The sequence below is a fragment of the Arvicanthis niloticus genome, chromosome 6 (genome assembly GCF_011762505.2).
Source record: "Arvicanthis niloticus isolate mArvNil1 chromosome 6, mArvNil1.pat.X, whole genome shotgun sequence".
Lineage (NCBI taxonomy): Eukaryota > Metazoa > Chordata > Mammalia > Rodentia > Muridae > Arvicanthis > Arvicanthis niloticus.
Genome location: NC_047663.1, coordinates 92620004 through 92638194, shown reverse-complemented (window position 1 = coordinate 92638194; position 18191 = coordinate 92620004). Strand labels below are relative to the sequence as shown.

Below are 18191 nucleotides of genomic sequence, written 5' to 3'. Positions count from 1 at the left end.
CTTTGGAGACTCAGTTGTATCATGTGGTGTTTTTCTCGAAGCTGTCTTATGAGAGGATGTTTTTGCTGAGAACAGATAAATGGTGTTTCTCTGAAAGCAGTCTGGAAAAGGGGCATGCAATGTTTTACTTGAGTGGACATTGGGAGAGAACACATGATGTATGAAAAGAGTATAAATATAACCCAACAGACCATGGATGTTGATGTGTGGTATTGGTATGCATTACCATTCTTTGCTGGTCATTGTTTGGCTTTTCTCATGCTGGTCTTCGCTGACCACACTATATGGTACTGGTTAGCCTTGCCATTCTTTGCTGGTCATCGTTTGTCATGACTTCATAGACAGAAACTCCACCAAAGAACTTCTGGTAGTGTTCTGGCAACTTCTTGCAGCTTCCATGGACTCAGGCGACTGGCAGAGCCTCCTGGTTTCTTCTGAATCAAGCTGCTGCTGCCGACTCATGTAGACTAAACTACTGATATGCTAACAATTCAGGTTGGATTTGCCCCAAAGAACTATTTCTAAACAGGTCCACATCCTCCTTTGCTCTATTAACCTTTCCTTTCTACTACCTCTGGTGGGTGATGGGCTAAAGGGGAGGTTAAAGCATTTAAGAATCCATATTAAAAATAGTTTTTTTTAATATGCCCTTGGTAGGATGAACATGAGCATAGGAGATCTTCCTATTTTCTAATATCTTCTTCAAAGACTTGAAGTTTTTACCATACAAGTTTTTCACGTGCTTGGTTAGAGTAGCCCAAGATATTTTATATTATTTGAAGCTATTGTGAAAGATGTTGTTTCTATGATTTCTTTCTCATTCTGTTTGTCATTTGTGTAGAAGAGGACTACTGATATTTTTTGTATCCAGCTTGCTGAACGTGTTTACCAGCTGTAGGAGATGCCCAGTGGACTTATTAGGGTCACTTACGTATATGACTGTATCATCTGCAAATAATGATGCTTTGATTTCTTCCAACTTGTATTCCCTTGATCTCCTTTAGTTGTCTTATTGCTCTAGTTAGAACTTCAAGTACTATATTGAATAGGTATAGAGAGAGTGGACAACCTTGTCTTCTTCATGATTTTAGTGGAATTGTTTTGAGTTTTTCTCCACTTAAGTTTATGTTGGTTATAGGGTTGCTATAAACTGTCTTTATTATCTTGAGTTGTGTCCCTGTATCCCTAATTTGTTCAGGACTTTTATCTTGAAAGAGTCCTGAATTTTTTGAAAGACCTTTTCTGTATCTGGTGAGATAATCATGTGACTTATCTTTCAATTTATTTATATGGTAGATTACATTTTATCGATTTCTGTATGTGTGTATATATGTATGGTTCTGTGGGATGAAGCCTATTTGATCATGCTGATTCTCTGAACTATAAAATTATTTTCTAATACTTCATAACTATAATTTTGCTACTGCTAGAAATTGTGAAAGAGTTCAATGCCCCAAAGAGATCATGAACTATGTTCTTGTATTAAGTTTAGGAGTATTTTGTTAGTGTTTTTGCATGTGTTCATAAGAGAAATTGATCTGTAATTCTATTTTTTTGTTGTATGTGGTTTGAGTATTAGGGTAACTGTGGCCTTATAAAATGAATTGCACAATGTTCCCTTTGTTTCTATTTTGTGGAATAATTTGAAGGGTATTGGTGTACTTTCTTCTTCGAAAGTACAGAAGAGTTCTGTGCTAAAACCATATAGCCCTAGGCTTTGTTTTTGTTGGGAAACTTTTGGTGGCTGCTTCTATTTCCTTAGGGTTTATGACTCTGTTTAAATGGCTTATCTGATTTTGATTTAACTTTGGTAAGTGGTGTGAATCAAGAAAATTCTGTATCTTTTAGATTTTCCAATTGGTAGAGTACAGGTTTTTAAAGTATATCCTTATAATTCTCTGAATTTCCTCCGTGTCTCTTGTTACTCCCACCCACCCTCCCTTTTTGCTTATTCTGTCTCTGCCTTTTAGTTAATTTTCATATGGGTTTGTCAATATTACTGATTTTTCAAAGAACTCTTTGTTTCCAATTGATTCTTTGTATTGTTCTTTGTTGATTTCAGTCCTGAGTTTGATTATTTCTTGTCATCTACTTCTTTAGAATGTAATTCTTCATTTGTTCTAGAGCAATGGTTCTCAACCTGTAGGTCATGACCTCTTTGTGGCATTGAACAACCCTTTCACAATTCCTAACAGTAGTAAAATTATAGTTATGAAGTATCACAGAAAATAATTTTATACTTTGGGGTCACCACAACATAAGTAACTGTATTGAAGGGTCTCAAAATTAGGAAAGTGGGGAACTACTCTTCTAGAGCTTTCAGGTATGATGTAAAGTTGCTAGTAAGAGATATTTTTCTCTTTCTTTATGTAGTCACTTAATACTATGAACCTACCTATTAGAACTGCTTTCATTGTGTCTTATAAGTTTGTGCATGTTATGTATTCATTTTCATTCAATTCTAGGATGCCTTTCATTTTCTCTTAATATTTGTCTTGACCTATTTTCCACTTAGTAGAGAACTGTTCAGTTTCCATGAGTTTGTAAGCTTTTTGTTGTTTCTGTTGTTGGTGATATCCAGCTTTAATCCATGGTGGTCAGGTAGAATGCAGAGGATTTCAGTTTTCTTCTATATATTGAGACTCTGCATCCAAGTATATTGTCAATTTGGAGAAGGTTTCATAAGGTGAAGAGAACAAAGTGTATTTCTTTTGTGCTTGGGTTAAATGCTCTATAAACATCTGTTAGATACATTTGGTTTGTGCTGCCTTTCACCTTTAGCATTTCTCTGTTTAGTTTTTGCCTGGGTGTCCTGTCTATTGGTAAGAGTGTGGTATTGAAGTCACTGAGTGTCAGTATGTGAGTGTCAATATGTGATTTAAGTTGTAGTATTGTTTCTTTGATAAATTTGGGTGCCCTTTTGTCTGGGGCATAGATATCAAGAATTGAAACATCATCTTGATGTATTTTTCCTTTAATGAATATGTAGTATCCTTGACTAACTCTTATGATCAGTTTTGGTTTGAAGTCTATTTTGTTAGATATTTAAATGGCTACACCAGGTTACTACTATGTCCATTTACCTAGAATATCTTTTTCTACATCTTTCCCCTGAGGTGATATCTATCTTTGATGTTGAGGAGTGTTTCTTGTATGCAGCAGAAGGATGGATTTTTGTCTCCACATCCATTCTGTTAGTCTGAGTCTGTGTCTTGTTACTGGGAAATTTTGTCCATTGATAGTGAGAGCTATCAATAAACGATTGCTGATTACTGTTATGTTGTTGGTGGTGGTGTTGGTGGTGGTAGTGATTGTGGCAATGGTGGTGGTGATGAGTGTGTGTTTTCCTTTTTTTGGTTTTGGTTTTCTGATATTATTTATTCTCAGTGTTTTCACAGTTATAGTTAACCTACTTAGGTAGTAGATTTCCTTCTACTGTCTTCTATAGGGCCAAATTTGTAGATTAATATTGCTTGAATTTGGTTTTATCATGGAATGTCTTATTTTCTCCATCTATGGTGACTGAAAGTTTTGCTGAGTATAGTAATCTGGGCTGGCATCTATGGTCTCTATGTGTCTGCAGCACATCTGTAATGGCCCTTCTGGTTTTTAGAATCTCCATTAAAAAGTGTCTGTGATTTTCTTAAGTCTACTTTTATATGTTACTGGTTATTTTTCCCTTGAAGATTTTCATATTCTTTCTTTGTTCTGTGAATTGAGTGTTTTAATTATTATGTAGTGAGGAGACTTTATGTTCTGCTCCATTCTATTTTGGTGTTCTGTTTGCTTCTTCTGCTTATAAAGACATTTCTTTTTAAGGTTAGGAATATTTTCATCTATGCTTTTGTTGAAAATCATAGAAGCCCTTGACCTGGGTTTCTTCTCTTTCCTCTATCTCTCTATTCTTAGACTCAGTCTTTTCATAGTTTTCCAGGTTTCCTGGATGTTTTGTGTCAAGAGTTGTTTGTTTGTTTGGTTGGTTGGTTTGCTTTAACATTTTCTTTAACTGACTGAGGTATCCATTTATTCTATCCTGTCTTTAAATGATGTCACTCCAATGTGACAACTTCAGAGTCCTTTTGAGTTCTTGTTATTATCCTCTCTACTACCATTATGTAGAAGAAAAGTTATTTTTATTGATGGTCAAAATCATAAGACATGGGACAGAAGAATGGTGCAGTGGTTAAGAGTTTGTGCTGCTTTTGCAGAGGACCCAAGTTCTGTTCCTAGTACCTATACTAAGCATCTCACAATGAATGATTGGCTTGTAACCTCAACTCCAGGGGATCCAATGCCCTCTTCTGGCCTCTGAAAGCATTTATAAGCATATATTGCAGGTGTGTGTGTGTATGTGTGTGTGCATGTGCATAGACACACACAACAAAAACACAAATAAAAATAAAAGTCTTTTTAAAAATAGTACAACACAGTAGTGTAATAGAATCCTCTTTGGGGGAAGTTTATTTATTAACAAATTAAGCAATAAAAAACCTCGGTAGAGTTCAGCTTGACTGGAACAGAGAGGCAAATGTGTTCGAGTCTAGAAGAGCTGGCCATCTGCATTCTTTGTTTCTTTGCACAGTAAGCCCAGTGGGTTCTGGTAAGTTCATCAATCATTACCAACTGATATGGATTTTATCATGCAAAACAGCACTGTAAAAATACAATCCAGTCTTTAATGGCACCAAGACTGCACCTTTAAAAGGAGATGGCTCAGTCTGTAAGGTATAGGCTGTACATGAGGAACTGAGTCGATGTCCCCACTACCTATATAAAAGTCAGCTGCTATGACAGGAGGATCCCAGGAAGAAGCCATTGTCTAGGCAGGCTACACTCGTCATTAACAGTTCAGAAAGAAACCTTGTCTCAAGAAATAAGGTGTCAGCAAGTACATTTAGTTCTGCACTTGGGAGACAAGGTAGGTGGATCTCTATAAGTTCAAAGCCAGGGTTATCTACATAAGGAGTTCCAGGCCATACAGAGCTACACAGGGATCCCCTGTTTCAGAAGAGGTGGGAGGAAGAGAAGGAAAGAAAAGAAAAAAGAAAAGAAAAGAAAAGAAAAAAGATGAAAAGTAATTAAAGATATTCAGTTGACCTCTGACCTTCACATGCGTGTTCATGAATGTGCACCACATTGGAAGGTGGCAGAGGTGATGAGGTGGGGTTGTTTCACTATTTCATTAGGCCAGCAGCTTCTGGCACACTGTAAACACAATTCTCATAGACAACCAGCCTTCCTCTTGCATTAACCATCTGCTGTTCAGTAACATTATTTTCTACTACTTAGAACTTCAGACAGTCAGTGTTTACCTCATAAAGCTCCTGCAAATCCTGGCTCAGCTGAATGGTTCTGGACCAGGTCCTCTCATGAAATTCCAGTTCTCTTGTGGTTCAGCCATCTCACAGCTTAAGTGACAAACAGCACATGTGGAAGTGTTCACAGGGCCAAAGAGGAAGCAAGAAAGAGGAATGAGCCAGGCTCTCTCGTATAGCAAACCACTCTGTGAAGCAAGTGCAGCACATACCTGGGGTTTTGGTGCTCAGGAGAGAGAGAGAAGAGAGAGTCTGGAGTTCAAAGTCACCTGAGCTACGTGAGCTTCTGTCTCAGAAAACAAAGCCAGTGGCTGGAGAGGTGGCTTGTTGCTTAAGAGCATTGGCTGCTCCAGAACCCCAAAGGATCTGTTTGCTTCCCAGCACCCATATTGAATGGTTCATAGTGTTGTGGGATATCCACCAGAGAAGGCTGCTCAGACACAGATTTAAGCCAATAGAAATTATTATTAGTTTTGGATCCCAGTATAGCAGCAAGCCTTTTTCAAGATAAGCTTTTAAGCACACACACACACACACACACACACACACACACACACACACATTAGTTTTGGATCCCAGTATAGCAGCAAGCCTTTCTCAAGATAATCTTTTAAGCACACACACACACACACACACACACACACACACACACACAAATTTTGGGTTGACATACTTCAATTAACAAGAATATTTAGCCAGAAGCAGAACTACTGAATCCATGAGGCAAGGTTAGTACATTCAGCGACTTTCCCAGAACTATGGATTTTGATGGATCAAATCTTTGTTTTCATTTGGCTGGTGTTGCTGTCTACATGCTGAGTTTTATGTCCTGAGTGATACTTCCAACATGGAGTCAGTTTTGCTAAGGTTGGCAGTCCTGTGACAATAGCCATCTATAACTCCAGATCCAGGAGATAGAATACCTTCCTATAGCCTCTATATGCACACACACACACACACACACACACACACGCACACACACACACGCCACATACTCTCATGTGGCACACACACATACACAAAGAGACATTTAAATAAAAATAAATGTATTTTTAAAATATCTCTCTCATGAGGACCAACCCCGTCCTCCAATCCTTTGCAAGTATATTTTCCCCTGATCTAATCACCAACAACCAGATCTCTGTCCCTCAAAGATCCTATTCTATTATGCTGGGGACAAACATCCTTCACGTAAACATTTGTGAACTACATCTAAATCCTACAGCAAAAGTTCTCAGCTCTTTTGAGTTTCACTACCGTAAGTACCTCACATAACGGAAATGATGTGGTATCTGCCTTTTTGTGATTGGCTTATCTGTGCTTGTGCAAAAATCATGGCACTCATGTAGAGGTCAGAGAATAACCCCAGGTGTGGACCATTTCTTTCTACCTCGTTTGGGACCCAGAGTTTCATTGTGTGACACTGTATACTCCAGACTTTTCTCTTGTTATTTGACACTGTATACTCCAGACTAGCTGGCCGAGAACCTACCTCCCACCTCGCTGCAGGAGCATCATGGTAACAGACTCCTGCTACTGCATCCAGTTTTATATGGTTTATAGGGATCCAAACCCAGGTCCCCAGCTGTATGCCAAATGCTTTATGCACAGAGCCATCTCTGAGGCTCTTCTAGATAATGAAATTTATTATTTTTATTATTGTACTATTATTGATGGTAAGAACACACATATATGGACATGCCTCTGACACTGTGCATTATCCAGACATGCTGTGATTAAACCTTTAAGCTAATGGTTGGATCATTCAATACTTGGATTTGTTTTGAAGACCAGCCAGTGTTTTCATGGTGGCCTCATGATGTGCTGCTACTTGTCCTCTCATTATCTGTAACATACACCACTGTACCAACTTCTCTATATCCTCTCCGACATTGGTGTTTTCATGTAGCCATTTGAAGATTACAGGTGGTTCTGTATTATTTATGTTCTGATGTGTTGCTGTAAATCTTAATAATCATAGTGAAGAATAAAAATGCTTTTATTTTCTATTCGATTTGCTTTCTGCTGAAGGTATGGACGTGTGCACTTGTGAATGTGATTGAGGGAGACCTATGCATGTGGGTGCCATGCTTCCCATGTCTTCTCCACTCTTTAATATAGGTTTAAAGATACTCCACCTGGCTCCACCTCTCCCCACAGCAGTTTGTTTACAAATGTGTGTTATTATGCCTGGCAGTAACATGGCTTCAGGGTATCCAAATTCAGGCCTGCATGCTTGTTGCAGACACATCATTGGCTACCTTCTCCCTAACCCCAAAAAAGTTTCTAAAAATGGAATAAAAGCACAACTTTCCCTAATACCCATCATTGTTTTCAATTATAGAACATGTTGTAATTGTTTTGGATGCAAAGGCAATTTTGCTCAAAATATATCTGGTAAAGTCTCTTGCCCACTTAATACAAACTTATTTGTTAGCTTATTCATCAAAACTGGCTCTTCGACATAACTCATGTCAGGATCCACACTTTTCTCAGGATACCCTCAGTGTCCTATGAGTCTCACACATCTCACCTCAGTAGAGGGTGCTGCAGGAGACTGGGGAGGGACTGCCCCAGACCAGATCATCTTCCCACACCCAGTGACTCCAGCGACTCTCTTGGGGGTGGGGAAAGAAAGAGGATGTCTGTCTTAACCTAGAAGACTCCCCAAAGGCTCCAAAGAGGAGAATCTGACTTTTCAGGGAGAGGTTCAACTACCCAAGACAAGGAAGGCAGCCATCCTAACACCTGGGCTAGCTCTGGGGAACTTTGCCCTTAAATCCAAAGGCACACCTTATGCTTTCTATGCTCCAGAAGATAGAGCTGTCTAATTAGACAACAAGAGACAAAACACAGCCAATGTAATTAGGATTAAATGGTTAGCCCAGGACTAGCTGTCACAGCACAGACAGGAGGTGATAGGCCACAGACAAGACATATCTGCCCCTGCCCATACAGGGCTTCAGATTTCTCAGACAGTGTCTAGCCAATCCTTCATGAGGCCCAGTTCTAACACACATTCAGTTTTATTATCTGTCAACCTAGAAAATACAGTAAAAACTCAGGTCCCAACTGGACATTCAGATTTAACTGGTTGAAGTTAGACCAGGCTCCGGTAATTGCATTTATGAGGTTCTTTAGTGAGATTAACATCCTGGCAGGGCTGAGAAAATTACTTCTTTGCACCCTGGCAACATTTTTCAAAAGGGAAATGCATTTTTTGTGTGTGTGTGTGTGAAATAGAGATTTGCAAAGGGATCATCATAGTTCCAGCTGGACAGGGAAAACCAACTGCATTCTTCTGTTGTTGTGTGGTGCTGGGGGTGAAGCATGGTGCACTGTGTCAGGTAAGCCCACTTCCATTCAGTTGTAGCCCCAGCTAGGAAGGAATTTTCATTGTTCCTTAAACACTCTTACAATAGATTAATTAGTTTGACACAATAAGAGGAGGGGGGTTAAACTGACTCAGGACTTGTGGATGAGTTCATTCAAATGGATTTATTCTCTTTCACACACAGAAATAGACTGGACCCTGTCCATGAGCTGGAAATTATTTCCATCTGTGGGAGTGACACATACTCAATACACATCAGTTAGAAAGACACTATCTTCCTATAGACCACTTTTCGTAGAGCCCCTTTCAGGTCCCTGTTCCTCAGACTATAGATAAAAGGGTTCAGCATGGGGGTCACCACTGTGTAGAGCACAGTGGCTGCCGTGTCCTTCTCAGATGAGTGGGCAGAGGAGGGGTTGAAATACACAGCAATGATGGTGCCATAGAAGAGGCAGACCACAGCCAGGTGCGAGCCACAGGTGGAGAAGGCTTTCCATGCTCCCCTTGGGGATGAGACTCTCAGGACAGCACAGGTGATGTGGATGTAGGAGATCAGGATGCAGACAAATGGGGTGACCATGATCACAGCTCCTTCTGTAAGAATCATCAGCTCATTGAGATGTGTGTCTGAGCAGGAGAGTTTCAGGAGGGGAGTCACATCACAGAAGAAGTGGGGGATGATATTGTCCCCACAGAAGGAGAGTTGAGCCATGAGCAGAGTGTGCAACAGAGCATTCAGGCTGGCAGTGACCCACGATCCAGCCACCATCAGGACACAGAGCTTAGAGGTCATCTGTGTTGTATAGTGTAAAGGGTGGCATATGGCCACAAAGCGGTCATAGGCCATCACAGCAAGCAGGAAATTGTCCATGTCCACAAACATGAAGAGGAAATACATCTGTGTGAGACACCCAGAGAAGGAAATGGCCTGACTCCCGAGTATGTGATTGGCCAGCACCTTGGGGACAGTGGTGGAGGAGAAGCAGACATCCACAAAGGACAGGTTGCTGAGGAAGAAGTACATGGGGGTGTGCAGACGGGAGTCTGTGCTGATGGCCAGGATGATGAGCAGGTTTCCCAGGACAGTGGCCAGGTACATGATGAGGAAGAGCAGGAAGAGGAGCTGCTGCTGCTGGGGCTGCCTGGAGAGTCCCAGGAGGAGGAACTCGGAGACGCTCGACTGGTTGGTGCTGCTCATGAGTCTGAGGCCACCAAGGTGAATAGAAGACAATAAAGTCAAAACCTTGATGGACAGAGTCACACTGTGATAAGGTGTCAGGCAGGGTCACATTTGTAAATGAATTCACAGAATGGCTAACACAGGATATGCCAATCACAAATCTACATTCCAGCACTCAGCCCTGATATATTTCCTACCTGAGCATCCTCAGGCCACACAGCCTCTAAGAGTAGCTGTATTTACTGTCACACCTCACAGCTCTCCCTTCACCTCAGAAACAGCTCAGAGCAGCATCAAGGGAATGGTTTATTGGGTCTGTCTTTATCTCAGGTGATACCAATGAATTCAGGGCTTCTAAATTGTTTCCCTGCCTCTGAAAGAAGTTCCAAGGAGGTTTCTACAATAACTTCATCTCAGAATAATCAAATGTTTCTGTCTTCACTGCTGTAACCTTACCTGGAGAGAGGCTGGTGCTATCTAATGCTGTCCAGCTTGACCTAACTGCAGGGTCTGTGAGGTCTGGAAACACTGGCAGGCCGTAAGCAAGTGACGAGCAGGTGTTTGGGTTCTTGGTCTTCTGAGCAGGAAAGATGTTCAGAACAACCACAGAACAGTCATTTACAGAAGTTTCTTTGACCAATGGGACCAGAATCCCTCAGAGCCTCATTAGAGACAAGAAGAGACAAATTCTCATCTACATCTTTGGCCCCTTTGGACCAAATGATGATGACAGAGAATATTATCAAAGTTTACACACAACTGTTTGTTCAAAGTGTATAAGCTTCAGAAATGAGCCAACCTTGTTAGACACAAAATTCAAATGGCATTATTTACCCCATCAATTCTCACCACCTTTATGACCTGAGCCTTTGTCTACTGGTGTGGAAAAGAATTTTTGCATTCTTGTATGTGCAATGTAACATTTGCTTTCTTTAGAGGCAGGAATAATAAGGGCATGTATTGAGCTGGACCAAGTGCATGAAGATTTGATTAGAGGGGAGCTAGCACCTAAGGGGCACTGGGATATTTTTAAAACAAAATCACAATCATTTAGTCTTACCAAATGACGACTCTTGAGGTGCCAGATGTAAGCCTACTAGCTCAGAGAAGCAGAGAAAGCACACAGCTTATCTTCCTCCTCAACTTATGTCCCAGAAGGAAAGAGCTCCGTCTCTTTCTCCACACTGTCTTTAAAAACCTCTCAAACTGAATGTCCCTCCTTTCTACTTCCCGTGCATCTGTCTCGCTATCTGTCCTCCTGACTTCCTCCCACTCACTGTGGTTTTTTTCTTATGTTCACTACCTGTCAACCTGGTGTTTGCTCTGCCTCTTGACCTCTTGTTGACTTTATTTCATTTTGTTTACACTGAACAAAGAAGTCTTGGATTAAAAGTGTGTTCTAGGGCTGAGCCACACCACAACCAGAAACAGGATTTTCCAGTTCACAATCTCTGGGATCACAGTGTGATCACATGTCCTACACAGCACTGTCGATGAGGAGCTTGGCCCTTACAGTAGATGCCTTTGCCAACTCACATGGGTTACTGCTTTCTGGGAATGGAATTCTCACACATATTTTCACATATTTCACATATTTTCTCACATATTTTCAGTATGGTGGGACTGGGAAGACATGTTTCTAACACACACACACAAGCACACGCACACGTACGTGTACACATCTGAAACATATGGAAATATCATGAGGTTCCATCTGTTTATATCACTGTGGTAATGAACCACAGTGAGTAACTCTAACCGTTTCTGCTTCCCCCATTCTTATCTGAAAAGCAGACAGAGAATAAAGAAGGAAGCAAGCAAACAGTCTTGGTGGCACGCAGCTGTAATTCCTGGAGAGTCGAGGCAGAAGAGTTATATTTGGAGACTTGCCTGAGATTCATAGTAGAGGGGAAAAAGGAGAAATGGGCAGAGGATGTGCAGGAGGAAGAAGAGAAGGAGGAGGAAGAATTATTTGAAGAAAGCCCCTCCTTGTTTTCTAGTTCTCAGTTTGAGTCATTTTCTGATGACTTTCTATTTTCAGTCATATTTTGCTCAAGATTCTTAGTTTTGTATTGCAGAAACAAACTTTGCCTGGGTTATAGCAGGAAGGAATCATGTTTTTATGTGCACATGTGTGCTTTTATATATGCATATGTATCTGTGGATGGATGCGTTCGTGTATGTGTGTATATATGAGTGTGTATTTGAGAGATATTTTTATGTGTTTGTATTGGGGGTATATATATGTGTGCGTATGTAAGTGTATATGTACAGGGGATTATGTACATGTGTTATGATGGGTGTTTATGTGTAGGCATGAATGTGTTTGTATGTATGTTCATGTTGCATATGCATATATAGGCTCAAAGTTGGTGTCAGGTGTCCTAGTTACTGTCCTATTGCTGTGAAAAAACACCATGGCCAAAATAACTCTTACAACAGCAAGCATTTAATAATGCCTTGCTTACAGTTTTCGAAGGTTAGTCCATGATCATCATATAAGAAAGCAGACAGGCTCAGCTCTAGGCCAGTGGCTGAGAGCTTTACATCCTAAGCCATAGAGAGCAAGCAAGAGACAGAAGACAGACAGAGACAGAAGGAGACAGAGACAGAGAGACACTGGGCCTGGGGCTGGTGAAGACATTTGAAACCTGAAAGCCCACCCCTAGTAACACACCTCCCACAACAAAGACACACTGTTTAATCCTTCCCAAAAGAGTCCACCAACGAGGGACTAGACATTCAAGTGTGTGAGCCCATGGGAACCATTCTCACTCAAACCACCACACTAGGAATTCCTCAGTTGCTCTCCACTTTATTCACTTTATATTTTTAGCCAAGGTCTCCTGCTGAAACCAGCAATCACCGATCATGACTAGTCTAACTAGCCAACTTGCTCTAAGAATACCCTGTGCCTGCCTCACCAGGATTAGGATTACAGGTGGCCACCATGCCAGCTTGTCTTTTTTGTTTGTTTGGTTTGGATTGGTGTTTTTCTTGGGGTGGGTGTTTTTGATTTTTTGGTTTTTTATTGGATATTTTATTTACTTTCAGATGTTATTCCCTTTCCCCATCCCTGCCTCACACCCAGAACCCCCCTATCTCATTACTACTCCTCCTGCTTCTATAAGGAGGTTCCCCACCCACCTACTCCCACCTCCCTGCCCTTGAATTCCCCACACTGGGGCATCCAGCCTTCATGGGACCAAGGACCTCTTCTCCCACCTATGCCCAACAAGGCCATCCTCCCCTACATATACAGCTGGAGCCATGGGTTCTGTCCTATATGCTCCCAGACTAGTGGTTTAGACCTTGGGAGCTCTGCTTGGTTGGTATTGTTGCTCTCCCCATGGGGCTGAAAACCCCTTCAGCTCCTTCAGTCTTCTCTCTAACTCCTCCTTTGGGAGTCCCATGATCAGTTCAATGGTTAGCTGTGAGCATCCACCTCTGTATATGTCAGGCTCTGGCAGACCTCTAAGGAGACAGCTATATCAGGCTCCTGTCAGCATGCACTTCCTGGCATCCACATCAGCATCTACCTTTGGTGACTGCACATGGGATGGATGCCCAGGTGGAGCAGTCTCTGGAGGCCCCTCCTTCAGTTTCTGTCCCACACTTTGTCTCCATATTTGCTCCCATGAGTATTTTGTTACTCCTTCTAAGAAGGATTGAAGTACCCACACTTTGGCCTTCCTTGTTCATGAGCTTCATGTGGTCTGTGAGTTGTATCTTGTGTATTGCCAAGCTTTTGAGCTAATATCCAATTATCAGTGAGTGCATACCATGTGTGTTCTTTTGTGATTGGGTTACCTCACTCAGGATGATATTTTCTAGTTCCATCTATTTGCCTAAGGATTTCATGAATTCATTGTTTTTAATAGCTGAGTAGTGCTTCATTGTGTAAATGTACAACATTTTCTGTATCCATTCCTCTGTTGAAGGACATCTGGGTTCTTTCCAGCTTCTGGCTATTATAAATAAGACTGCTATGAACATAGTGGAGCATGTATCCTTGTTATATGTTGGAGCATCTTCTGGGCCAGCTTGTCTTTTACATGAGTTGAGGTATCTGAATTCTCTCCTCCTACTTGCATGGCGAACATTTATCCACTGAGCCTTCTACAAATCCCAGTAGAAAGAGATTTTAATAAATGAATCATGATCCAGCAGTGGGTGACTATCTGAAAAACAGATTGTACAAATCAGTCTTGAAGAGGAAATTTATGGGTTTTTTAAAGATTCAGTTGTGTCATGTGATGTTTTTCTGGAAGCTGTCTTATGAGCAGATGTTTTGCTGAGGCAGACACTTCAGATAACACTTGGTGTTTGGAAAGAGTATAACTAGAAATCCAACAGAGCGTCAACTACACTCTGGCATTAGTTTGCTTTGCAATGTTTTGTTGGTCCTCATTGATGAAACTCTTTTTTTTTCATATTTTCATTGGTTAACCATTTATTTACATTTAAATGTTACCCCCTTCCCAGTTTCCCCTCCACAAACATGCTATCCCTTTCCCCCCACCCACTGCTTCTATGAGGGTGCTCCCCTACCCACCCACCCATCCCGCCTCAGTGTCCTAGCATTCCCTTACACTGGGTCATCAAGCCTCCTCAGGACCAAGGGGATCCCCTCCCATTGATGCCAGATGAAGCAATCCTCTGCTACATATGCGGCTAGAGCCATAGGTCTCCCCATCTGTGCTCTGTGGTTGGTGGCTTAGTCCCTGGGATCTTTGGGTTGTCTAGTTGGTTGATATTATTGTTCTTCCCATGGGATTGCAATCCTCTTCAGCTCTTTCAGTCCTTGCCCTAACTCCTCCACTTGGGGTCCCAGCACTCAGTATGATGTTTGGCTGCATGCATCTGCATCTGCATCTGCATCTGCATCTGCATCTGCATCTGCATCTGCATCATCTGCATCTGCATCTGCATCATCTGCATCTGCATCATCTGCATCTGCATCTGCATCATCTGTATTGGTCAGGCTCTGGCAGAGCCTCTTAGTGGACAGCTATACCAGGCTCCTCTCAGCAAGCTCTTCTTAGCATCAGCAATAGTGTCTGGGTTTGGTATCTGCAGATGGGAACCTCTTGGGTTTCTGGCATCTGGGACTTTCTAGTAACTACCCCCAGTTACTCCTCCCCCACTGCTACACACCTCCTTTCAAATTCTAGAACCTCTCTCTGTACTTCTCCCCCATCTTCTCATATATCAGAAGTGGCATGGACCCTGGTTGAGGGATGGAGCCACCACTCACCTCAAAAATAATAATCCAGAATTCCTCTTGTCAAAAGGAAATGCAGGGACAAAATGTGGAGCAGAGTCTGAAGGGAAGGTCATCCAGAGACTGTCCCACTTAGATCCATCCCATCTCCATGTGTATGTGGACTTTCTGTTGTTTTGTTGTTATTGAAGACAAACCTTAGTCCATAATTATCTGATAGAATGCATGGGATTATTCCAACCTTCTTGTATTGGTTGAGGCTTGGTTTGTGTCTGATTATATGGTCAGTTTGGGAGAAGATACCATGAGGTGCTGAGAAGGTATATTCTTTTTGTTTTGAGGTGAAATGTTCTGTAGATATATGTTAAATCCATTTGGTTCATAAATTCTGTTAGTTTCACTGTGTCTCTGTTTAGTTTCTGTTTCCACAATCTGTCCATTCGTGAGAATGGGATGTTAAAGTCTCCTACTATTATTGTGTGAGGTTCAATGTGTGCTTTGAGCTTAAGTAATGTTTCTTTTACGAATGTGGGTGGTGCCCTTACATTTGGGGCATAGATGTTCAGAATTAAGAGTTCAGTTTGGAGGATTTCACCTTTGCTGAGTATGTAGTGTCCTTCCTCATCTTTTTTGATAACTTTTGGTTGGAAGTTTATTTTATAGGATATTAGAATGGCTACTTCAGCTTGTTTCTTGGACCATTTGCTTGGAAATTTTTTCCAGCCTTTTACTTTGAGGTGGTGTCTGTCTTTGTCACTAAACTGTGTTTCCTGTATGCAGCAAAATGCTTGGTCTTGTTTACGTATCTACTCTGTTGGCCTATGTCTTTTTATTGGGAAATTGAGTCGATTGATGTTGAGAAATATTAAGGACCAATAATTGTTGCTTCCTTTTTGTTGTTAGAGGTGGAATTATGTTTGTGTGGTTCTCTTCTTTTGGGCTTGTTAAGAGAAGATTAGTTTCTTGCTTTTTCTTTGGAGTAGTTTCCATCTTTGTGTTGGAATTTCCCTTCTATTATCCTCTGTAGGGCTGGATTGGTGGAAAGATGTTGTTCAAATTTAGTTTTGTTGTGGAATATCTTGGTTTCTCCCTCTATGGTAATTGAGAGTTTTGCTGGGTATAGTAGCCTAGGCTGGCATTTTTGTTCTCTTAGGGTCTGTATGCCATCTGCCCAAGGTCTTCTGGCTTTTATAGTCTGGAGAATTCTGGTAAAGTTTACCTTTATATGTTACTTGACCTTTTTTTCCTTACCACTTTAATATTCTTTCTTTGTTCTGTGCATTTGGTGTTTTGATTATTATGTGACAGGAGGAATTTCTTTTCCAGTCCAATCTGTTTGGTGTTCTATAGGCTTCTTTTATGTTTATGATCATCTCTTTCTTTATGTTAGGGAAGTTTTTTTTCTATAATTTCGTTGAAGAAGTTAACTGGCTTTTTGAGTTGGGAGTCTTCACTTTCTTCTATACCAATTATTCTTAGGTTTGGTCTTTTCATTGTGTCTTGGATTTCTTGAATGTTTTGAGTTAGGAGCTTTTTGCTTTTTGTATTTTCTTTGACCGTTGTGTCAATGCCTTCTATGGTATCCTCTATGTGTGATTCTCTCTTCTACCTCTTGTATTCTGCTGGTGATACTTGCATCTGTTGCTGCCTGCAGCCAAGGATGAACTGGGTCCATCTGAAAAGGGAGCTGGAAATGAACAAGGATGGAGAGGTGAGAGAAGCATGAAGCCAAGACAAAGTTTTCTGATCAAGGTTCAAAGTTTAATGTTCAGCTCTTGTAATATATAGGGAAAGCCCACTGAACCCATCCTTTGTTTCAACTGCAAAGCAGGATTAGTGGGCAGTTTCTTCTTCAAAGATTTTGCTGGAAGTTGCAAGTGTAAACAAAGCAGCAGGATTCACCTAGGTGTTAAGGTCCTGTAGGAAGTTGCAGGTATAAACAAAGCAGCAGGATTCACCTAGGTGTTAAGGTCCTGTGTGGCAGACAAGGTCTGTTCAGACTGCTCAAGTCTGGGAAGGACACAGCATCTATGACTCCTGATCAGTTCCCTTGGTTTGCCATCTTTAGGGTTGTCTCCCTTTGTGTTTTCTTTAATGTTTCTATTTCCATTATTAGATCCTGGATGGTTTTGTTCAATTCATTCACCTGTTTAATTGTGTTTCTTTAACAGATGTATGTGTTTCCTCTTTATGGGCTTCTACTTATTTACCTGTGTTCTCCTGTATTTCTTTACAGGAGTTATTTATGTCCTTGTTAAAGTTCTCTATCATATTCATGAGATGGGATTTTAGATCTGAATTTTGTTTTTCATGTGTGCTGAGGCATCTGCGGCTTGGTGTGCTGGGACGACTGGGTTCTGATGTTGTCAAGTAGCATTGGTTTCTGTTGTTTATGTTCTTGCACGTGGCATCTGGTTATTTCTATTGTTAACTGTCCTTGCTATCTCTGACTGCATCATGTCCCTCCTATGAACCTGGTTGTGTCAGAACTCCTGGGAGTCCATCTGTGTCTGGGATCCTGTGATTCTAAAATCCTGTTGTCAGAGCTCCTGGGAGTCAAACTTTCTCTGGGTGTTGCAGGAGTGGGTGGGGAGCCAGCTCCCAGTTCCACTCCAGGCACAGGTACAAACCAGAAGAAACCTGTGCCTCTGGCTGGGGAGGGGTTCCTGTATCCCTGGATCCCAGGGGTTCTACTCCAGGTATTGGGGCAGCTGTTGTAGCCTCATTTGTGATCCTGGGTGTGTCAGATCTCCTGGGAGACAGGATTCCTCTGGGTGTTGTAGGAGTGGGTGAGGAGCCAGAGCCCTGAGTCCAATGACACTCTTGAGTTGGTTCACCTTGCAATGTTTGCTGGTATTCACAAATCTTCCCTGTCATGACTCTGTAGAAAGAAAAGTGCCAAAGAACCTCTTGTGGCATTCTGGCTGCTTCTTGTTGCTTCTGTGGCCTTGTGCTAATTCAGGAGTCCCTCATGGTTCCTTCTGGATGGAGCTGCTGCTACTAATTCATGTTTGGTGTTGGACAGTTTAACTGGACTGCCACTACTAATTTCTGTTTAATGTTTTGGACTGGGCTGCTGATATTCTGACAAGGAAGGTTGGTATCACCCCGAAGTGCTACTTCTAGAGAGGTACACCT

At 41.4% G+C, this 18191-nt stretch overlaps 1 protein-coding gene across 1 annotated transcript; it reads right to left on the bottom strand.

Moving 5' to 3' along the window:
- Positions 1-8812: 8812 nt before the first annotated feature.
- On the bottom strand, positions 8813-10422 carry LOC117710372 (olfactory receptor 1f45-like). Its single transcript, XM_076937293.1, has 2 exons — positions 10286-10422; positions 8813-9851 (listed from the first exon to the last, which is right to left on the bottom strand). Exon 2 carries the CDS (start codon positions 9845-9847, stop codon positions 8909-8911), a length of 939 nt encoding a protein of 312 aa, XP_076793408.1. The 5' UTR covers positions 9848-9851; positions 10286-10422; the 3' UTR covers positions 8813-8908.
- Between the last annotated feature and the right edge of the window lie 7769 nt (positions 10423-18191).